Source organism: Aedes aegypti, chromosome 3 (genome assembly GCF_002204515.2).
Source record: "Aedes aegypti strain LVP_AGWG chromosome 3, AaegL5.0 Primary Assembly, whole genome shotgun sequence".
Classification (NCBI taxonomy): Eukaryota; Metazoa; Arthropoda; class Insecta; order Diptera; family Culicidae; genus Aedes; species Aedes aegypti.
The window spans coordinates 323,513,085-323,537,566 of NC_035109.1; the positions used below are offsets into that span (position 1 = coordinate 323,513,085).

The window sequence follows — 24,482 nt, forward strand, 5'->3', positions numbered from 1 at the left end:
TGGAATAGAGCCAGCCCCTAAGCTTCAAAAATAAATTAACAAGTAGAATTTTTTAACGCTTATTTGCCACCTGAATGATTGTTCTGCATATCTGCGAGTTGAAAAATAGCATTAATTCTTTCATTTATTTGGTCTAAAACCATTGATAGAAATGAACAATTTATTGAACAGCTAAAATAAGATAAGAAATAAAGAATCTGTTTGTTTTTTAACGGAGATCTTCAATTAATTAAACATGAAGAGCGCTGAGATGGTAAAAAATCATTCTACTGCTAAAAACTAAGATGGCGTCGAAATCCAAGATGGCCACCAGAAAAAATTTGTTTATTTCAATCAATGTTTTTGGACGGTTTTTATTCATTAAATTTATCTATTTCTATTTCATAATAACTGAATTCAAAGATATGTCGAAGAAATATTCTGTTATTAAAAATCGTATTATAAAAGAAAATTCCTATTTAATAACCTGTATTTATAACTAATAAAGCTGAGTATCAGGCTCGGTTCCACTAGGGACGTAACGTCAGGAAAATGAAGAATAATAAGAAGAAAAGTATACGTAACCTTGTTTTTATTGGTAACCTCTAAATTCGACATGCTGAGTGCTATCAAGGTAAAAAATTCATTCTACTAGTCAAAATCAAGATGGCGTCAAAATCCAAGATGGCCGCCAGATTTTATCACTTTAAATAATACTCCTATTCTTCATCTGACTCGAAAAATACACCAACTATTGAAAACTTGTATCTTTGTTGTACCAAAAAATGATGTTTGCATTGATTGCACTCGCCATATACGTCAAAATCGTGGAACATGTTTTAGAAAATCGTTCATTTCATAGGGTAAATACCATTGCACACCTAGTTTCTGTAGCCTATCTTACGCAATTTTTTCTCAGCTTTCTGATGGTGATCTCAGAATTCAAAACGAGCGGTGCGCTAATGGTGAAAAAACGATTTTTCTAACAAAATTCAAGATGGCGGCCAAATTCAAAATGGCCGCCAGATTTTTTTTAACTTCAAATGAAAGCTATATCCTTTCTCTATACGATGCCATTAAGTTTGGTATGTGTTCCAAGGGAAATATGAGACATATCACGTGAAGAAATACCCAAGATTTATCAAAAAATGGGCTTTTTTGCAAACTGTTTAGCTAGCTGGCGTACGAGGGGTCCACCAATTTGAGAAAACAAAAAGGACCACCCTTAAGTTTTATCGAAAGCTAGCGATCAGTGACATAAAATTGGAATTCTAACGATGGGTGCCGATGGCGGCCTGGTTTCAGCGAGAATTGCTCAACTGATCTAGATCATTTTTTTTTCTTTCGATAGGAGCGTCCTAACAAAAATCTTTCCTTTGCAAAGTTGTTCCTAGAGGCATTTTGACACTTCTTCCGAAGACACTTATGCTCTGTCACTGACAAGATGGTTCTGTATGACACATTGTTAAAAACAGCAAAAGCGATTTTGAGCAATTTTCCTTGCAAAAAAAAAGGTTAAAAAATGTGAGTCTTGAAATTTTTAAAGCTTAAAAATAACAAATTTACTCAATTTTCAGATCTAATGATATTTTTATTAAAACAGTGTTTACAAAATCCAGGACATCTCATGAAGCGGCAGACGACGGCAGCTATTTTTTTGTCTACAACTACTAAGCCAAAAACATAAACTTGAATGTCGCGAAGAAAGAAAAGTGGGTCACGTGGAGCTTTTTCGTCGTAACAGCTTAAAATTTTATGAAAATATGGTAAAAAACTTATATTGAATTAGATTTTCATGCATTTATATTATTAAAATGTAAAGACAAAACATATTGATATTGACAGTGTTTCCAAGAAGTCATCATCAAACATAAACTAATGCTTTAATATACATTTTAATAAAATTCAAGATAATATGTTCCATATGTGTATTTACACCATTAATTTTTATTTAAAGAATAGTGTTGTGCAATCGAAAAATCATAATAAATAATACCAAAACATTAAATACTTCTGAATTTTCAGAAGTACATATCCAGCTTTTGATGAACGCCGATGGCTGCCTCAAATACCCTCGCTTTCCGGTAGGGATCAAACGATATGACGTTTGGCTTGGGTTCGTTCAATACACGGAGCCACAAATCAACCCAGCTTTGACGCAATTCGGCTCTTCTGTGGGATAACCCAAATTTGGGTTAACTGGCATATATTTATCATTAGGTAGTTTTCGTTTGACAACAGTGAAAAAACAACTTAATGCAAAAATAAATCTACACTCAGGAATAAAAATAGTCACAGAGTTACTAAAGTTTATGCATTAATGACTATTTTCTATCTCCCTCTCTTTTATTCTGCTGTGAATTTCTACACTAAATGTCATTTCACCTGGGTTGAAGCTTAGGGATGCTTTAACCTAGGCGAATTGACAAACAGGAATAAAATTCCCTGCAGAATGAAAGAAAGGCAGATAGAAAATAGTCATAAATTACTTAAATTCAGTCATTCTGTGACTAGAGTGGGTTAAAACAACTTAATGTTGGGTAAACTCGAAAGAACACAAATTTGGCTTATTCCATTGAACTTCGACGCTGTGTCGGTGCGTCTCTTTCTGTTTTTGATAACATTGCTGTTGCGAGAGAGGCAAAGCAACCCAACTGTGAGTAAAAACGAAATGCAGTTTACCCAAATTTGAGTTTGAAGAACTTATTTTTTGGGTAGTCTGATTTCTTCGCGTAGAAACGACCTAAGCCAAACGTCAAATCTTCCGATCCTTGCCAGAAAGCAAGCAGCCATTAGCCGTTTTAAAAAGCTGGTTTGTTTTTTTTTAATCTGATTATTTTTTAGATCTGAAAGCAGATGAAACGCGAATCTTCCATTTAAAACTACATATTAGTATTCTTTTTTTTCGAACGTAATAATAAAACTTTTTTTTTCGGACGTCAAAAACGTTCTGCAAAAAAGCCTCACTTTTATTTCTACGCGACAATGAAGCCAATGCACCGTTTTATTTCATTTTACGGACAGCTTCTTGTTTCGGACACTCTACTTTGCAAGGGAAACATTTCATACAAAATGTTTCAATTTGTGTCGCTCAAAAAGTTGTCACTTTCGAGACTCGTTTAATAAGCATGCTTCATAGATCGACTACACATATCAATGGCTGCCATTCCGTAATTGGCCAAAGTCAATGAAGATGTGCAAATAATCAACTAGAAGTTCGGCTGATGATTGACCATAAATTTCTTCAGTAACTCAGTGCTTTTATTTATACAGGGTAAATAACGACGCCTATTAGGAGGTTACTGAAAGCGACTTTTGTTAATGGGGAAGATCCCAACACAGGATTAACTTTGATAAGCGATTAGATCATGATTAACAATTATTTGTAAGATTTAAACATACTTATTAATATAACATTTTCAAGTGATATGAAAACTTTTCATGTAGAAGAAAATTATGTCGGCACTTGAAGTTTGATGAACAAATAGTTAACGCAACATTCCTGCAGTTGTCAGTACAAAAGCATATGTTATCATATTTTACTCATATGAAAAGAAAAAAAAACTCCATTGACTGGGCCATCACTTTTGGTGAACCATTCGAAGTCTGTTAAATAAAGTGAACTTTTTGTAAGTTTAAACTTATAGTGTCGATCACTTCAATGTTAAAGGTAAGAAAAAATAAATTTTGAAAAGGAAATTTGAAACATAAATAGCTAATGAACAAGAGTTTATGCCGAAACTCACGAAACGAAAATCACTCCACTGATGCCAAACAAAAAAAAACAAACTTTCTCGCTTGGGCCTCAACGACGCACTATACAAGGATTTTCTGGAGATACCGTTTTGATTCATATTACGGACACTTAAGGCCTCAGTGAAGTATAACCCAGCATAGAGCATACAAAACAAATCACTCTGTATGGTTTTTTTTGCGTTATCGAGCGTCGGAAGTCCTTAACTTTCGGATGGTGGGTAAAGAATACGCTTGTGCAACTTGAATAATTTTAAATGAATCAAAATGTTTGGCCTTTTCATGATTCTTATTCCGGACGCTTCCTTACTTTTGCCTCATATTCCGGACACTTTGATTCGAATTCCGGACAGCTCATGATAATCATTAATGGAACAGTCAAATCATCAATTGAAATCGTCATACCACTAAAGCGACGTCTAAGGTAGTTGGGCATTATAAATTTGCAAAGATATTTATGGAAAAAGCTTAATAAAACGAGCCTCGAAAGTAAGAACTTTTGGACGGCGAAAATTGAAACATTTCGTGTGAAATGTTTCCCATACAAAGGAGAGTGTCCGGAATTTGAAGCTGTCCGTAATATGAATCAAAACGGTATGCTAGAATAAGTCAATTTTATAGCGGAATGAATCTTGCATTTCGAGGCAGCGATGCCGGATGAGGGCGTGCTCGATAGGACCCCTCTTGAGAACCCCTCGGATATGTGGAACGGAGATCAAGAAACGATTGGTTCGACGAAGAGTGTCAGAAGGTTTTGGAGTAGAAGAATGCAGCGCAGGCTGCAATGCTGCAGCATGGTACGCGACAAAACGTGGAACGATACAGACTGAAACGGAAACAGCAAACCTGCCTACTCCGGAACAAAAAGTGCCGCCTGGAAGAGGTGAAATGCCAAAAGATGGAGTTGCTGTACCATTCTCAAGAAAATCCGGAAGTTCTATCACAAGCTCAACACATCTCGTAAAGGCTTCAAACCGCGAGCTGGAATCTTCCGGGATAAGGATGGGAGCATAACGGGCGGACGCGAGGTGATTGAAAGGTGGAAGCAGCACTACGGTGAACACCTGAATGGCGCAGAGAACACAAGCACAACAAGTCAGGACAGCGTAGGCGACGGCTACGTCAGCACAGCAGACAGTGGGAACCAACCAGCTCCCACGATGGGGGAAGTTAAGAATGCCATTCAACAGCTTAAGAACAACAAGGCCGCCGGCAAGAATGGTATTAAAGCCGAACTCATCAAGATGAACCCGGACTGGTTGTCCGCTTGTCTGCATCGGCTAATAGTCAGAATCTGGGAAACAGAACAGCTGGGAAACGGAGGAGTGGAAGCAAGGCGTTATATGCCTTATCTACAAAAAGGGCGACAAACTGGAGTGTGAAAACTATCGTGCAATGACTATCCAAAACGTCGTCTACAAAGTGCTATCCTAGATTCTCTTCCGTTGTCTATTACCTATAACTAACGAGTTCGTGGGAAGTTATCAAGCAGATTTCATCGACGGCCGCTCGACAACGGATCAGATCTTTTCCGTGCGGCAAATCCTCCGGAAATGCCGTGAATACCAGGTCCCTACGCACCATTTGTTCAAAGCGGCATACGACAGTATTGATCGTGTAGAGCTATGGAAGATCATGGACGAGAACAGCTTTCCCGGGAAGCTCACAAGATCGATTAGAGCAACGATGAACGGTGTGCAAAGCTGCGTGAAGATCTCGGGCGAACACTCCAGTTTGTTCGAGTCTCGGCGGGGACTACGACAGGGCGATAGACTTTCGTGCCTGTTGTTCAATATTGCGCTCAAAGGGGGTTTCCGGTTCGCGGGTTTTGCTGGGCAGTGTTTTGGAAAGCCCAAACAAGACGCTTCGTTTTCGGGACGCCGGGAGTTTGGTTTTCGTTACGCGGGTTTTGCTGGGCAGTGTTTTGTAAAGCCCAAACAAGACGCTTCGTTTTCGGGACGCCGGGAGTTTGGTTTCCGGTTCGCGGGTTTTGCTGGGCAGTGTTTTGGAAAGCCCAAACAAGACGCTTCGTTTTCGGGACGCCGGGAGTTTGGTTTTCGGTTCGTGTGTGAGTGCGGCACGCTGTGTGAGTGCGAGTGTTCAGTCAAGGATGGATTACCAACTGGTGAGCTCGTTTCATGCTTATGATAACACATTTTTTCATGTAAACGTTATTGTTTTGTAATATTCATATAAACTTTGTATGGTTCGTCACTACAAGTGTCGGCATTATGCCTGTTTTATACAATTCTAATAAACATAGAAACTTTTTGACATTACTTAAAATATTTTTTGAATTGTTCGGCATTATGAATGTCGACGTTTATTTTGAAACTTCTACCAAAAACTTTTCTTCTTGGGGCATAAATGTTCAGTAATACTTTTATGTAATTTTCAAACAAACTATGTATGGTTCTTCACTACAAGTGTCGGCATTATTCCTGTTTCATATAATTTAAAACATACGCATATATATATTTTTTTTCGCCATTAATAAAAACTTCTTTTGAATGGTTCGACATTACAGATGTTGACGTTTATTTCATATCTTCTACCAAAAACTTTATGAGACAAAACTAAAAACTAGCTTTAAGTATAAACCATATTTTTTCTCCTTATCCATGGATCGCATCACCGACCAAAGGTGACTCCCAGATCTTTTCCTTCTCCACTAATAAACACCCTTCCCGTGGTGATTGTGGAGATGCAGAGGTATTCTCGGTCTCTAGAAGCAACAATCATTACACCCTAACATTCCTTCCCCATCCCAACTGACTGTAAGGACTTGGCCGGCGCCGTTATTGATCAACAATATTAGAGCTGCTAAAATTGCACTCCGAGAGTAAGCGGAAACTCCCATCCCTTATTCATTTGGATCGCAGTGCAATTATTACCAGTTCCGATCAATCACGGAGTAGCAACCATTGACATGTACAGTCAGTCTATGCTATGCTATGCTATGCTATGTTGTTCAATATTGCGCTCAAAGGTGTCATGCGGAGAGCCGGACTTAACATTCGAGGCACGATTTTCACGAGATCCAGACAATTTGTTTGCTTCGCGGACGCTCATAAGACCGGGAGTCCTCTACGGGCATGAGACGTGGACTATGCTCGAAGAGGACTTGCAAGCCCTGGGGGTTTTCGAACGACGAGTACTAAGGACGATCTTAGGCGGCGTGCAAGGAAGACGGCGTGTGGCGGCGAAGGATGAACCACGAGGTCGCTCAACTCTACGGCGAACCCAGTATCCTGAAGGTAGCTAAAGCTGGAAGGGTACGCTGCGCAGGGTATGTTGCAAGAATGCCGGACAACAGCCCTGTACAGGTGGTGTTCGCAACGAATCCGGTCGGAATAAGAAGGCGTGGGGCGCAGCGAGCTAGTTGGAGATTGACCAGGTGCACCAGGACCTGGAGAGCGGGGGTCGCAGTCGAGGATGGAGAGAAGCGGCCATGAACCGAGTGAATTGGTGAAATATTGTTGACGAGATTTTATCATGATAATTGATGTAAAACCAAATAAATAAATAAATAATCCGACCATCTCTAATAAGTATTTTGAAATGTTTGATATTCACCACTAACATCGTTATGATATTGCTGTTTGTGTTACCAATCTTATTGAACGTTAAATTGTTTATACAGGTCTGAAACTGAATGTTTATGTCTGTGATATAGATCATGTCTACTCTTACCTGAGTGCCGCACCACCACAATGACGCACGTCGTGGCATCGTCCGATCCTATGATATTTACATTTTTGTCGTGTGGAGCCACGGCGGCCATCTCTCGTTGACACACGTACAGCAATCCGGGAGCACCAACCTGTAGGAGAACAAGGGTTCATATAAAATTCTCGAGCTAAATTCAACAACGCTTCAAAAGATTCAAAAGAGAATTCTACGCACCGTTTTCGTCGGAATGGACAGGAACTGTGTAGCCGTTTCCCGGTAAACCGGATGTTGTACGAAGAGCGAGTGCGTATCCATGGGACAGTCATCCTGCAGGACGCCATTCAGCACCAGCACCATGGTGGACGTATTTGTGACGTAGCGTTTCCGTTTCTACCGGCCAGGGAAGGGGGAGGAAATTCTGCGGATCAAAACAAACGAAACATGATTTTTTCAGATGAGTTCACAAGGTTTGGGGTTATTGATTGATCGGTTGCGTCCGCGTCGTGAGATGTCTATTCATGTGGCTGTCGTCATCTGTGCTTTGGGTATACCAACATGACATGACACATGGGCAGAGTATGGGCTTGGCACTTCGTACCGAGTCCAATAGCGGAGAGGTAACATATTTTATTTATTCATTGCTTGCATCTTGGGCAAGGCATTAATGGTTTTCGAAAGATTATGAAGATATTGGCCGCTGTCGTCGTCGTCGGGACGTCAAAGCTTTTAGGCTCCCAAGAGTGGATAGTCATCGGGCATCGCAGAATGGTGCGTTACTGTCGCCGAACGAGGGACGACGTCACCTTGGCTAGCTTTCTTCCTAATATGAGACGTGTGCGAGCGAGATAGACGCATAAAAGTGAGTCTGTGCGATTTCAAAATGCACATCGCACTCGGAACCAGATACCAGATTAGCTGACATGAATTCCACCTGAACACAATGCATGATTAATGGTCTCGTAAGTGAAGTTTTGTGTAGCCTTCCCTGTGTCGAACGCTTGTCAGTGGACTTTGAATACTCAATACGTACCTACGTTGATGGTTGATTAGAGAAGATGAGATAATCAGTTGGGCACATTGCATTCGTCCGATGATGGGATTCGAACTAAGTAGGGTAACTGGGAGTAAAACGCGCCCTCAAAGGAAGGAAGCGTTTTTAGCTATGAATAACATTATTATAAGCCTTTTTTTATTCATCATCTCATAGACAAACATGTTTTCTATCAAATAGTAGAAACAGCCATTCATTTTCTTTTTTCTTTAGTCAATACATCAATTTTTATAAAATGCTTGCTTATCTGCATTTTTATTTTATGCGGGGTAAAACGCGTCATCTGATCTCAGCGTTAGTCGTTCGCGCGCACGCATGCGCAATGATGCTTGCAAATACGTTGCATACATAAGGGCGTTTGATCAGATGTTATTGTTCGATTATGGACCAATGCACTAGTTCACTAATTTGATGTTTGAGCGGTGCCGAATTCACTGGTTTCCATGGCCACATAAATAACACGGCACCGATCAAACGTCAACGAGTGAACGCGTGCATCGATCCATAATATACATGCTGATTCGAAAAATGTGCTTTTGTAAGGTTCAAATTGGCACGTAACTACAGCTTGGCATTATGTTTGCTGGAATTTGAATTCAAACGGCTATTTTGGTGTTATGAAATAGGAGTCGCCGTTTTGCCCCACGAGTTGATTAAAGTTTGAGTCCTTCAATACGCTTTGTAAGGATAAATTCAACACTTTTTTCGCATGGAATACAAACTACGGGAGTGCACAAGTCGATTCTCGGTGATTGTTTCAAAAGTTTTGTTGTTTATCGGCCTGTAAAATGACTAAGGAAATAACACAAAATTACAACGAAAACAGCGAAAAACGTTTTTTCGAGTTTTTCACGATTTTTGCCAATATTTTTGAAAATATATGTAGCGATGCATTTTAATACATTTTCTATTATCTGGGGTGAAAAACAGCGTCCCAAAGCACGTCGATCGTTCAAAACAATGGTGGCGCGTTTTACCCCAACGGCGCATTTTACACCCAGTTCCCCTATAGGCATTCGTTTGCAATGGGAGACACAAACTAGCGCTTGTTTTCCTTCGACCGGCAAACGAGTATCAATCACATATCTAATTGATATTGCATCCTCCCTTCCCGGTGCAACTTAATTAATTCCGTCTCCGCAGATGCAATTTGGTGAACTACATCTTGGCCAGACAAAGTTATTAGATTTGACTACTTTACGAGCTGGCGTTCCGAAGGCATTTCTCGAATAATTACATGTACAGCGCATTGCTGCACCGTCATTGTTTCAATTCTGACACAAATCGACGGCGACGACAGGTGAAAGATGTTGTCAATTAAATTTGCATCTGAAATTGTAATCATGGGGTACGGTTAGTCTCGGTATCGCCTATTGCCACACCTCCACCCCGGGGAAGTTATTGTTTGTCAACGATGCTATTCTGGGGAGGATGAGAAATTAGTATCAAGCGTACATCAGCGAGTTGTTGTTTATTGACGGCCAGTAATAGTTTATATTGTTCAGTTGAAATGAGAATGGAAATTGATGGTTCAATTCCTCGTACAAACTATAAAAATTGCAATGGGTAATGTCTAGAGTTCGACGATGACGAGTATTAACGAGTTCTGTTAACAGTTTCCGCTTACTCTCGAAGTGCAATTTTTGCAGGTCTAATATTATTGATCAATAACGGCGCCAGCCAAGTCCTTACAGTCAGTTGGGCTGGGGAAGGAATGTTAAGGTGCAATAATTGTTGCTTCTAGAGACCGACAATACCTCTGCATCTCCACAATCACCAAGGGAAGGATGTTTATTAGTGATGGAAGTAAAGATCTGGGAGTCACCTTTAGTCGGTAATGCGATCCATGGATAAGGAGGAAAAGTATGACTTATACTTAAAGCTAGTTTTGCATTTTTTGTCTCGAGAAGTTTTTGATAAAAAATACATCAACATCCATAATGTCGAACCAGTCAAAAGATGTTTATAGTAATGACGAAAATAGGAAAATATAGGGTGCAGAGCTACTTGGGCACTTACATGATTCATTCGGGTGATTTTTCTTTTGCATAAAATTAGTAATAACTTTCATATATTCTGGTAATGCAACGTCAAAAAACTTAATCATAATCTATTGAATCATCGAACACCACTTTGGTTGCCAACATAGCACATAAAATGGGAAATATTCGCCTCTGTTGCTGGCAGTGAATGAAATTATCGCGGAAATAAGACGAAAATAGGCAATTAGTTGCCGCTTTTATCTGCGAGAAACAGATTTTGTGAACTGCTGTAATTGTTGATCATTGTACTGACGAAAAGCAAAGGATGATCCGATCATATGCACTAATCCAACGTTATCGACTTTTAACTTATCGCGATAAATATCACAAGGGAAATAACAAACATGTTTGCCGCCGACGGGGTTCGAACTCATGCTTATGAGCAAAATAGAGTATAATCGTACCTGCCACACGATATACAAATGCGAAAATGGAAAATTTGGCAAAGAAAGCTCTCAGTTAATAACTGTGGAAGTGCTCATAAGAACACTATGCTGAGAAGCAGGCTCTATCCCAGTGAGGGCGTTAACGCCAAGAAAAAGAAGATAATTTGATTTTTTGCACGAAGTTGCCATGTAAAGGAAGGAAAACGTCAAAAGTAGTCTTGGTATTGCACAAGAATTCATTTCCAGAATATGGATTATTGACAGAAATGATAAAACTTTTTCTAAACTTACTTATTTGGCTTTACATCAATTATCTTGATAAAGCCTCGCCAACAATATTTCGCCAATTCCCTCGGTTCATGGCCGCTTCTCTCCATCCTCGACTGTGACCCACGCTCTCCAGGTCCTGGTGTACCTGGTCCATCCACCTAGCTCGCTGCGCCCCACGCCTTCTTGTTCAGACCGGATTCGTGGCGAACACCATCTTTACAGGGTTGTTGTCCGGCATTCTTGCAACATGCCCTGCCCAGCGTATCCTTCCAGCTTTAGCTACCTTCACGATACTGGGTTCGCCGTAGAGTTGAGCGAGCTCGTGGTTCATCCTTCGCCGCCACACGCCGCCGAAGATCGTCCTTAGCACTCGGCGTTCGAAAACCCCAAGAGCTTGCAAGTCCTCCTCGAGCATAGTCCACGCCTCATGCCCATAGAGGACTACCGGTCTTATGAGCGTTTTGTACATCGTGCATTTGGTGCGGGGGTGAATCTTTCTTGACCGCAGTTTCTTCTGGAGCCCATAGTAGGCACGACTTCCGCTGATGATGCGCCTTCGCATTTCCCGACTAACATTGTTGTCAGCCGTCAACAAGGATCCGAGGTAGACGAACTCGTCCACCACCTCGAAGGTATCCCCGTCTATCGTAACACTGCTTCCTAGGCGGGCCCTGTCGCGCTCAGTTCCGCCAACCAGCATGTACTTTGTTTTCGACGCATTCACCATTAGCCCGACTCTTGTTGCTTCGCGTTTCAGGCGGGTGGACAAATCTGCCACCGTTTCAAATTTTCTCCCAATAATATCCATGTCGTCCGCGAAGAAAACAAATTGTCCGGATCTCGTGAAAATCGTGCCTCGACTGTTAAGTCCGGCTCTCCGCATGACACCTTCAAGCGCAATATTGAACAACAGGCACGAAAGTCCGTCGCCCTGTCGTAGTCCCCGCCGAGACTCGAACGAACTGGAGTGTTCGCCCGAGATCTTCACGCAGTTTTGCACACCGTCCATCGTTGCTCTGATCAATCTTGTGAGCAAAACTTTTTGTAAAGCAATGGTTTAATGAAGATTATTTCAAATTTATTTATAAATTTGCCAATAAATTCCTTCCCAGTTATTTTGCTATATGTTTCTTCACAGATAGCTTTGCCGCTTTCATAATTTCAGTAGTAAAATAAAGTATGCTGGGTTTTTCCAACAAGTTTCCTCTGAAGATTCGAAAGCGAGAGGCATTCCAAAAAAACTTTTCGTAGATAATTGCTGTATAATCTGGGGATTTAAGTAGAACTTCCAGATAAAATTATAAGAGAATTTGTTATACATTTTGAGAATATTTTTGAAGGGCGTTTGATGAACTTCGCGAAATAATTTATAATACTTATTGGGAAACTATATGAAAGGATCTGACAGAATTAATGAATTTTTGAATAAACTGCAAAGGAAAGGTTTGAATTTTTAAAAGGTGAAGTATTTGTTAGTTTAATCCAAAAACATTTTCTGGAATCAATTTGTGGATTAAAAAAGACATAGCATGAATGGTTCTCACAATATTATTATTTGACTAATTCCAATATTATTGTTTGACTAATTTCAAGAGATTCCAAGGCAAAAGTATAAATAACTCTTCGATATTCCTTGAGGAATTCGGTTATACTAAAATCTCTGAGAAATTTAAACTTTTCCTTAGGGGGGTCTGTAGCCGTGAGGTTACGCTTTCGCTTCATAAGCGGAAGGTCATGGGTTCGATTCCCAGCCCCTCCACAAAAAAAAACCCGTCCAGCCACCAGAAGACGCCCCACGGAGGACCGTGCTTTGGGGAGCACATCCATCCTCTGTCAGTATCAGATGGTGACTGAGACAAACTGACCCTCTTCGCAGGCAGCTAGCCTCACTAACAACAGAGCTCTCTCCTACCTGCTCGGTGTGAGATTAAAAAGAGTAGGAGAGAGTGAAAATAAGATGTTAATATAGATAAGTTGAAAATAGATCTGTATCGGTAAAGAAAAAGCTACAGATCAACTGATTCCGGCACAGTAGTGGCCACAAGTACAGAGTGCCTTAAAAAAATTAAAACTTTTTCTTGGAAAAACATAGTTTAGAGTTTAGGCAATAAGTTCATTCATACAATATTATTTTAAGAAATTGAAGCGGAATCATACAAAGAATTCAGTACCGGAATAAAAAAATCTATGGCCAATTTTGTTGGACTTTTCTTAGAAGCCTTAGCCAGGCTGAAATTCATTGAAAAGTTAGTTATGAATTGGGCCTTAATTTTCGCCAAAAATTACGGACATATTTTGTCTAAGAAGTCACTTTAGTAATTTTGAATATATTTTATCAATTATTTTTGTCGGACGTTATACGAGTTATAGGTAATGTACCTCGAGCAGGACACCTTTCAAAAACATGAGAAATCATAATACCGTTGGACGGGGCTACTTTTGATTCCAGGGGCTACTTTGGACACTCACCTTTTGTATTTATTAGCAGCGTAAATATTAATCTGAGCAATTTTGTGTCTTCAGCACTTTTATTAACCAATATGTGCTCTACCACTAGGCATGATTTTCTCTTGGAACAACATCAACAATAACAGAATAAACAAGAAAACATTTAAAAAAAGCCCGAATATATATTCATAAGGTATAAAACATTGGCTATACAAACATTGTTTGAATTTTACCCATGTCGTGGAAACTTATTGGGAGCATCACAATACTATCAAATCGTCCTGTTTCATGAAAATCTTGTGATTTGTTTTGCTTAAAATTGTTGTGTTATTGAAATAATTGATGAAAGGACTTATTTTTGCGACTTTTATTTTATTATAATGTTTTGGTTTGTGTATTTTACAACATAAAAAAAAAATAAAATCAATGTTTGTAAAAGTGAATAGTCATAAAACACACATATTGCAATACGTACCAATGTCAAATTCACAACATAATCTCTGAAAAAAACTATTTTTCATCATATTTAACATGAATTTGTAGTACAGAACAGTTGCATCCTTCAAATGCTTAAACTAAACTACTCTTAAGCCAGCTCTAAACTGCTAAGAATCTAAAAGCATATTACAAAAGCAAACTTACTTCTTTACGATCTTGCTAAACTTTACTTCATAGATTGCGTTTTTAATGACAATTACTTACTGGTATTAAATTAGTTACCGGTATTATTGTAATCTTTCAACATATCGTTCATATAACAGTAAGAATGGAAAAAATGAGTTTTTGTACATAACTCATTTATCATCGCAATACCTAGTAGTTCGTTTATGTCAACTTATTAATCGAGCATTCGTAACTGATAGTTCCATTTAAGAGGAAGTTAAAAATTTAAGTTTCATACTGCAAACTGAGAATAGTTAATGGTATGTTTCGTTGAAATTTGTTATATATGTATAATTGATTCTAGCTTTGCAATTTTCTACATTAAGTTTATCAATGAAAAACGTTCCATAACATCACAGTGAACGACAATCTATTGAATCAGTTTGAAAGTTATAAGGAAAAATAATTTCATTAGCAAATTGTGAAAATGTCCAAAGTAGCCCCTTTTTTGTCTTGAAGGACACACTTTTTTCGCTATTCAAATATTTTTGTTATTTATTGATGGATTTGCCTCATATTTTGCACATTTGTTCCGCCCCGAGATGAACTAGCCCAGGGCTAAAAATCTCGTTAATAAAGATAGAAAACATTTGTTACGTACATATACAACTTAAATATAGGCAAAAATTATCAACATCTATTCATAATTCTAAGAGTTACAAATCCTCAAAGTTAGAGAATGTGGAAATAATGTCAAAAGAAGCCCCGTTTGACGGTACTGTGAATATGCTGCTTTATGCTAAAATATTTGAAACCGTATTGTTTGCATGATCCAGATACGTTTAAAATTTTAGCGCCGAAATCTGCAACTTCTCTTTAAATCCCAGAGATATGGATAAAACACGTTTGTATGTTTTCTACAGGGTTAACCCAAACTTTTGCTCAGGAATGTAGTCCACACTTTTGCCGGCTAGTATTTTTTTTTTATTTTTTCTTGCTTAGCCACTTCTTGCTTTTATCATGTAGTGTTCAAGTACAAGTTAGGCTCTTCTCATATTCTTTAAAACTATTTTCTCTCAGGCTGGCCAACACCCGTGCTTTTACCCTACATGAGGTAAACATTAGAGTGCTAACATATTCAGTCTCAAAGATGTGAATGATTAGTCATATAATATAATATTATCTAGATATCGATGAATGGTTTCTCGAGATGATTTTCTGTTGTTCTTGTAAAGTCCAAATTCATCAAACTAAGTGTAGATGAACTAGCGATGGCAACCACGCCAGCCCTGACGTTCTTCCATCACCTAGTAACGTTAGCACATGTCCGCAAATGCCGTTTAAAAGTGGGACACTGTTTCAGAATAGATCACCGCAAGAATCAGTAAGTGGATGAAAAATTATCATCCGTTCCATCTGTTTACATTGTAGAAGTGGCCATTGTATGGGGAGGACACGCGAAACGGCTAAGCAAAACCCCTATTGAGCCCTGTTGATGAAGTGCATCATCTCTGGCGCAGGCCGTGACAAAGCTCGCACAACTGATCAGCAGCGAGGCAGCATACGGAGTTTTCAATTTAAATAATAATGATCGCTCAGGTTTGTTTATCGATAAATCTCCCGCCTCTGAGCCTATGTCCCGGACCATAGGTACCAATGCCACCATCAATGATGAGCAGCCGAGGAAGAAAAGCAAAAGGAGACTCGAAATGATATATTATTTGCTTACGATTATCCACCAATCATTTGAATATCTTACGACATGGTTCGAGCGTAGAGGGAGGGAAAATGAAGGAAGTAGAGAGAACAATCGATTAGCTATCGATAGTTTGTATCGTTCAAACTCGCGGCAGTGTTGCCAGAGTTTCGGAGGATTAGATTGAATGCAACTGTCGTGTTCGATTCCAGAACTGGCAACAGACTCCTACAAAATTACAGTCGATGTCTCTGTCACAGAACTGTATTCAATTGCAATCAGCAGCGCCAGCAACTGGCAACTGGCGCATCGTGTGTCGTTTGATTTATGAACTCAAGAATACCTTCGATGGTCTCAAGCACTGACACTAGGACACGATACACGTGAGAATCGAACGCAACAGGAGGTTCTTTGGTGCTCATTTACGGTGGTGTTACGACGCACTATGGAGCAAAACCTACATTGGTTGGACAAAACTTCCAAACGTCATATGTAAGTGTTTGTCACTCTAGTAATTCTAGTAAATCTATTTTTAATTATGACAATCTTCGAAATTCAAAGAGAAGTTGGATATTCTGATGATGCTTCTAAAAGACTAATTTGGAATTCAAAGAATACTACCAGAATTTCAGGAGCACGAGCGGGACACCAAGATTACCACCGAAACAACTGACATGGTATCCCATATTTATAAAAGGAAATCAACATGCTGTTATCATTTCCAGTAGAAATATAAAAATCCAAAACTTCTAAATTATTTATTCAAAATCTTAGTAATCCTACTGGAATCTCAATCCTAGGCTAGAAATTACATGATGGCTGGGATGATTGCCATGAAATCAAGATGTTCAAAAGCGATTCAGTATTAAAGCTGAAATTCCAAATTCGTGAAACACATATGATGGATTAGACGAGAAACAAACATCAATTGACAGTTCTTCGCTAACGTATGTATGTTCTAAAAGGTTTCTTTATACATACCAGGAATATAGTAAACTTTGTGGACCATGTCTTTGAGTAGATGCTAAATGTAGTCAGGATAACTGTTTTTAGGCATACCACACAAAAATGGAAATTTAACTCTGAAAAGAAATTGCATCTGTACAGGTGTATGAGCAAAATGAGGCGCACCAAAAAAGGTCTCACAATGTACTGCGCTCCCGTGCGCTGGCAAGCAAAGAGGCACCTGCACCTAAGGCGACAGCACGTGCACAGTAACTCTAGATGCAACTAATGCTGTCGTCGTATTGTAGTATTAAGAAAACCAATTTTTATTAGTAATTCAAACGTAAATAGCCTGTCGTTGTTCATGAATATTCTCTGTGTACCAGAGGAAGAATTAGCAGTGAACTGTTGCAATTTTTAAATTAATGGCAGTCTGAAAATTCCATATATTTTCTACATTTTGAATGAATTTAAAATAAATAAATTACAGCTTCTAAAATTTCAAAGAATAAATTTACAGAATTTTTTTTTTTGAAGCAATGTTTAAAAAGATTTTTTCAAAGGCAAAAAAATATTGCCTGTCAAATAGAGATATTCTCAAAACTCTAAGAGCATAGCTTCGAAATATTTTTCAGAAACATCAGTTTGAAGAGTGTTTTTTTATTAGAAATATACAAAAATATCAAACAAATCTGGATAAGTTTTGTGTCGTCTAGGTCAAATTTAATACCGTCAAGAAAATCTCTTATTCATTCAAGACATTTGTCTTAGACATTAAACCTCTGGGACGCATTTCCAGATCGCTAGAGATTTTTTCCAAACAATATAAGTTTCTGCCCCATTGTGCGACGGGATGATTGCTGTCTCAGAGGAATTTTCTGACCAAACTGTGGGTGCTTCTGAGGGAAGCTTATAGCGAACTGTGCCTTCGGGTAACTTCCACCGATTAGATTAATGGTTTTTCAGAGCAGCACTTTCGCTGGTGTGGTGCACGATGAAGATACAGAGTTCAGAAATTACAGCGGTGGCATTCAAAACACCTAAAGGTGCTAAACTTTGCACATTGTTAATGGGTCACAGCGAAATGATTACGTGAAGTGCCTTTGCAAAGCACTTCAACTTATGATTGAACTAAAGACATTTCTAACGAATCTTTCGGAAATATCCATATCTTGATACGATCACCATTCGATTACTAACCAAAGTGCAAACTTATCCAAATCCAATCCAAATTTCAGTTCACTATACATGTTTAAATATAAGAATGTTAGACTACTGTGTCAAAAGTGGAAGGCCGAGCGTTTTGTTCTCGGAGATCCAATCAATCATCTTAACAACTACCTGGTGAAGGCAAACATGTGATAAATTACTTCAATCAATGCTTAATTAGTATTTACTACCGGTCCGGCAGCTGTCAATTAAAATCGATGGGGATGGCAGAACGTCAGCAACAAAAACAAGCAATAGATTAAACAGGACCATAATGTACACTCATCGCCATTTTTTTCCCCCATCTCAGATTGATGATTATGACGTTGACGTTCTTGACGTCGTCGTCAACTCAATCGATTGCGTTTGGTCCCCGCCTCTCTCCGAAACGCAAATTCATTAGCCCTATCAATCTGACGAAAGGTCACCGAAATTGGAATGCTTTCGCCAAGGGGGTCAAGTGAAATACGATTCCTTCGAGGGTACGGATCACTTGCGAACAAGACAGGTATGGCTGCCTTGTGCATGGGCGTAGCCAGTCATCAACTGATTTGGGGATTTGCCTGAATTGCTTAAAGATCTTCACCTGAATTCATATTGATTTAATAATGGGTCATGATAAATTTGCTGTCCAGTGAAAGTAAAATCAGGCTTCTGCAGCATAGCATTTTAGACACAGTCAAGCATTTCAATGGTTGCTACTCCGTAATCCATCGGAAATGGCTATAATTGCACTTCGATCCAAATGAATTAGGAATGGCACTTTCCGCTTACTCTGGTAGTGCACATTTCAGCAGCTCTCATATTATTGATCATTAAAGACGCCGGTCAAACCTTACAGTTAATTTGGATGGGGAAGGAATGTTAGTGTGTAATGCCTGTTGCTTCTAGAGACCGAGAATACTTCTGCATCTCCACAATCACCACGGGAAGGTTGTTTATTAGTGAGGAAGGAAAATGACTTGGGAGTCATCTTTGGTCGATGATACGATCCTTATATATGGAGCAAATATACGACTGTTACTTAAAACTAGATTTGCTCTTTTGTCTCGCGGTGAAAAGATATTGGTAGAAGATTAAACAAGTATGTCGACATCCATAATGTGGAACTATTCAAGAGTAATAACGAATTTTCTTAATTTACAAAAATTACGTTCTCACAGATTTTACAGCAAAAGTTTCCTATTGTATGGCCTTTCGAATGCCACTAAAAGAAAAATTTTATCGAACCAAGTCCATGAGTTATGGGCATCTAGAGATTTCATAGTTTTTCACTTAAATTTGCTTATAACTTCAAAATCACAAGAATTACAAACTTGCGATGTTCAGCAACAATGTGTATCTTTACTTCCTCTACAACTCTTCTGAAGACCACATTCACGTAAAACTGAAAACAAAAAAGATCAAAATAACTGATTTTTTGGGTCCATCCTAAGTTAATACATTCAAAATCAATTTACTTAGCTCAAATGAAGAGTTAGATCAAAAGTGTCTTCGACAAAGTTGTTCAAAATAACTTTTTTTTCGCTAGTCTATGTCACGTAAGAGATAAATTTCCCCCCATATTTCGATATCTTTTTAAAATCATTCATTTTTGAGTCTATTTGGTCTAATTCTTGTTTGAAGGTATATGAATAAGTTATAATTTAAGTTGAAAAACATGAAAATAAAAATAAATATTTTCAACAAAAACTTACGTGATTTTTCGAGCATTGCGAAAAATGTTTTCAAAAAATAGTTTGTAAAACACTATTAACAAAATAATATTGCTTTCTTACAGAAGTGATCACATATGTATTGGAAATACAGAATTTTGTTCCTCTGGTTTTGTGATTTTTTGTGTCAGTATATTCTATAACTCGATAATTCTAGAAGCCGATGGTCCCTTGAATATCGAGTTATGGATAGTCGACTGTATAGCCATCAATTGTTATGGGATTAGTTAAGATTGTTTTAGTAGAAAATTTCCTATAATCCTTAGATGAATGCATTATTATTTAAAAATAATAATTCTCTGAGATTTTTTTTGAAATTTCTCCTAGTATACTTCTTATAAAACCATGAATAACTCCTTTAATTTAATTTAATTTAGAATTGCATGGGTGCCAAGCGGACAAATGCCCCAGGCCCCCTGATTTATGATTTATGATAGTATCTTGCATCTTCATCATGAGAAGCCAGCTTTAGTTTACCGTGAAAATTATGTCCAAAAATTTGGAACGAACATGCCAAAGTGTTGTTCATTGAATACTCATGGCAGTCATGGTATAGAGGTTGTTATTATGACCAGACTACCAGACAAGTAGAAAAATCTTCAATCTCTCCGCGGGCCGTACAAACTGGAGTCACATGCCGGATGTGGCCCAAGGGCCGCATCACTCCTGGATGCTGCTTTGAATATTTTAAGAAACGTGCTGAGAAAATAGGACCCAGCATACGGGCTTTGGAAACAAAAATGTTAAAACATTGCGCCAGCAGTACTTGGAAACCTTATCAAATAACAGTTAAGAACATTCGCTGATTTTCTTAGCTACATTACAGTTATAAATCAAAAATTGCATAAAAATTCTGCAGCTAGATTTGGGAAAATTCCGTGAGAACAGTAGAGATTTTCGAATTTCTTCAATCGCGCTTATAGGTGATCCTGGAAATTTTTAGAGGAAGGTGGAAATTAAACTTTACATATCTCTACTGAATTCTCATTTTCATATAAACACTGGAAAACTATTCAAGCCCCAGTAATGTGGTAAAATAAAATTTGCAATCTCTTATTCATGGAATTAAAAAACATATATTTTATCAGTATTTGACTTTTTTGAAGGAAAAATAAAATAATTTAAATTTTGATTTGGTGTATCAAAAGTTGAAATTTGTCTTAAAACTCATTGTTGCAAAACAAGTGAAGTGAATATTCCTTCATCAATCCAGAAAAACTAGACGTATTTACAAATGGCTTCACGAACCCCTTGAGAAGCCGTGCCGGCCCCCTAGGGGTCCGCGGACTACCGGTTGAGAAACCCTGCTTTAAAATTTAAATATATATATTTTGTATGCCGTAGTTGATGAATTTTTTGAATGCAGCGAAGGCTTAGAGTAAACTTTCAATGTAATCCAGAGAATGTTCAGTACTGTCAAGAATAAAGTAAAATGGTCAAGTTTAGGAAACTGTATTAGAGCTAACGAACCGATTGACCTGAAATTTGAAATACATCTTATAAATAACTTGTTATTTGATTTATGGGAAATTAAATAAATTCTATTCTAGAGTTTGAAAGCTATTAAAAATATACGATTTGGGAAAAAATGCCAAAATATTTAATTTGGAATAGTTTGAAATGTGAATATTTAAAAGTAGGCATGTTTCTGCAAAGTCAAAGTCAAAGCCAAAAAAGGAGCTCTTCTACGAATTGTAAAATGTTTCCTATTGGACGGAAAAATGACCTCAAAGCTTGAAAACAGTCGAATTTTTCAGTGTACCCGAAAACGTCACTTCATCACTTTGGATTTGGGCCCCTCATATCTTTAGATCGACCATATCGGTCTCTACTCAACTCCAATTCAATATGAAAGTTTGTGAAGGGCCCCCCCTTATGACATCTGATCCGGGCCCCCAAAGCCCAAATCCGGCACTGATCCTTAGAGCAGATTCTTTTCAAAACTCAACTAGTTTTGTTTAAAAATTCCTATGGGTTTTATGGGTAATTTCATACAAAATGTTTAGAAGCATTTCTGAGAAAAATCCGTAAGCCTAAAACCAAAAACTACAACACACAATAAACATTTGTTTTACTTAACAATTTATTTATTGGTCTCATGCGCCATGAAGCATTATGGAGCCGAGTCCTCTAGATTTCATAAGCTTCATATACACAAAGTCAAGTTTACCCAACACTCTAATATCTTCTTTTTTGTTTCCCTGAGGAATGCACGAAAATTGGATCTTGCAATACCGTATATTTAGTGCATCTCCAAACTAAATTGTTGACATCTTGGTAATCTGCACTGCAGTTGCAGTTATTGCTACACACTCCGAAAAAATCATGTGATTTTACGTCTTTTGGATGCGCATAAAAGAAGCGAGCCAAATGACGTGGATTTGTGTCACATTTTAAATACGATGGTGTCTGATTCGGGAAATGTCAATCATAGTGGCATCGTTTTCATGTCCTTCATCATGTAAAATTACATTTCTCGTTCAATACATCTTTCAGAACACATTTTTTCGCCATTTCATCACTTACATCATTCAGTCATAATGTGAATTAAGTCCGCAGTAATTTTCATTATTTTTAAGAGTGTATTTGTGAGCCCTATTTGATAAAAATGAGAGCCCAGAGAGTAAGGGTATGCGGTATGGATTTTTTCCATGTCGATACGAAACGAAACGATACGCGGAATATCTTGCGCTGATAATGACGAAACGAAACGAAATTTAAAAATGTTTCGTGTAACTCGATACGAAATCAAATATCTCACGGAATTTTTCGAAACGAAACGAAATTTTTGAATTTGTTTCGCGGAATACACGTTAAAGTTTTTTTTTCTTGTCTAAAACTGGAAATTTGACAATAGGCATAAAAACGTCTATTTTAATCCTCTACCATATGGAAACCTTAGCGTTGCTCAGCGGAATCCTTACATGTTTTGGTAAAACTATTTTCTGTTTGTTTGTAATCTTCTTAATATCTTTATAAGGTTTCATTTCAACATATCTGACACTCACACAAGGCAATGAGTGGGTTTAATTTAAATGTAACAAGTAAGTAGTGGGTCGAAAAGCAGTTACAAACATTTAAAACAATCTCAAAAATATTGAGAGGATTCTAAAATTAATTTGATTTTTAGAAACGCCTTACAATTTTTTTTTTAATCATGTGGATGTGATGTTATGCTAATATATACCATAAAACATGGAATAATGATATTCATTTTTTTTGCTGTACTTTATGCTTTGTGGCTTAAATGAATGTGATTGGGGACACAAGTCGATAAGTGATCATGAAAACACTAAACTGAGAAGCAGACTCTGTCCCAGTTGGAACACAACGCAAGAAAAAAGAAGAAAAATAAGTAGAACAGAGGAATCACTGGAATATTTGCTGGAGTATTGAATTAAATTAAATTTTCAAAAATCAATCAACACATACCTAAGAAATCAATCAAGATAAATTTAAAAGAACTGCAAAAGTAATAGACTCCAAAAGATGAATCAACATGTTACCAATCTGGAAAGTCCACTGTGACTCTTTTACACAAAGTTGTATACGATATCGAGAAAGCATTCGCTCAGAAGCAATCGTGCTTGGGTGTTTTCTTGGATATTGAGGGTGCCTTTGATAACGTGTCTTTCGATGCCATTTTGGAAGCCGCACAAAGCCATGGGCTACCTACAATGATTACCAATTGGATTCATCAAATGCTCAAAAACCGACATCTCTTCTCGACATTGCGTCAAGCAGCGAATCGAAAATTGAGTGTTTGCGGATGCCCCCAAGGGGGAGTCTTGTCACCACTTTTGTGGAATCTCGTAGCAGATACGCTATTGAGGCAACTCAATAATTGCGGTTTTCCAACTTATGGATTTGCCGACGACTATCTAGCTCTGATAGTTGGCATAAGCATAAGCACCCTATTCGACCTGATGCAAAGTGCTCTTCAGGTAGTCGAGAGTTGGTGTCGCCAATATGGCCTTTCGGTTAACCCGAATAAAACATCTATTGTTCTTTTTACGGAAAGACGAAACCGCGATGGAATTCGACCTTTACGTCTTTTTGGCACTGAGATTAATGTGACTGATCAAGTAAAGTATGTCGGAGTCATTCTAGATTCCAAACTTTTATGGACAGCTCTCATTGATTTCAGAGTCAAAAAAGCTTGTATGGCCTTCGGTCAATGCCGGCGAACCTTTGGTAAAACTTGGGGCCTCAAACCCAAATATATCAAATGGATTTACACAACAGTTGTTCGACCAATATTGGCATATGGATGTCTTGTGTGGTGGCAAAAGGGCGAAGTGAGAACAATCCAATCAAAATTGGGCCATCTCCAAAGGATGTGCTTGATGGCGATGTCTGGTGCGTTCTCTACAACTCCCACAGCAGCGCTCGAGGCCCTTTTCAACGTTGCGCCACTACACATATATCTTAAACAAGAAGCACTTTCTTGCTCTTACCGTTTATGGGTACTGGATCTACTGGAGAAAAATCCAGTGAATCGTAGATCTACACACACTTCGTTGTTTCCACTTTTGGTGAATTGGGACAAAATTGTCCTTGCTCTCACAATTGCTTGGAACTTTCCTTACAGGACATTTACCACACAATTCCCTTCACGGGAAGAGTGGAAGTCTGGCTATTTGGAAAGAAGTATATCAAACAATATAGTATGTTACACTGATGGCTCCCTTCTTGAAGGTAGAGCTGGTGCAG

The 24,482-nt window shown here is 38.2% G+C and overlaps 1 protein-coding gene across 2 annotated transcripts in view; it reads right to left on the reverse strand.

Moving 5' to 3' along the window:
• The window catches only part of LOC5565729 (protein N-terminal asparagine amidohydrolase), a 162,367-nt gene that overhangs the window by 25,326 nt on the left and 112,559 nt on the right, over positions 1-24,482 (reverse strand). For both annotated transcript variants that reach the window (XM_021855323.1, XM_021855324.1), the window contains exons 3-4: positions 7,639-7,822; positions 7,426-7,555 (exon numbers count right to left, since the gene is read on the reverse strand). In XM_021855323.1, coding sequence (XP_021711015.1) covers positions 7,426-7,555; positions 7,639-7,761 — 253 coding nt within the window. In that variant the 5' untranslated portion in view covers positions 7,762-7,822. The remainder of the gene's footprint in view (positions 1-7,425; positions 7,556-7,638; positions 7,823-24,482) is intronic.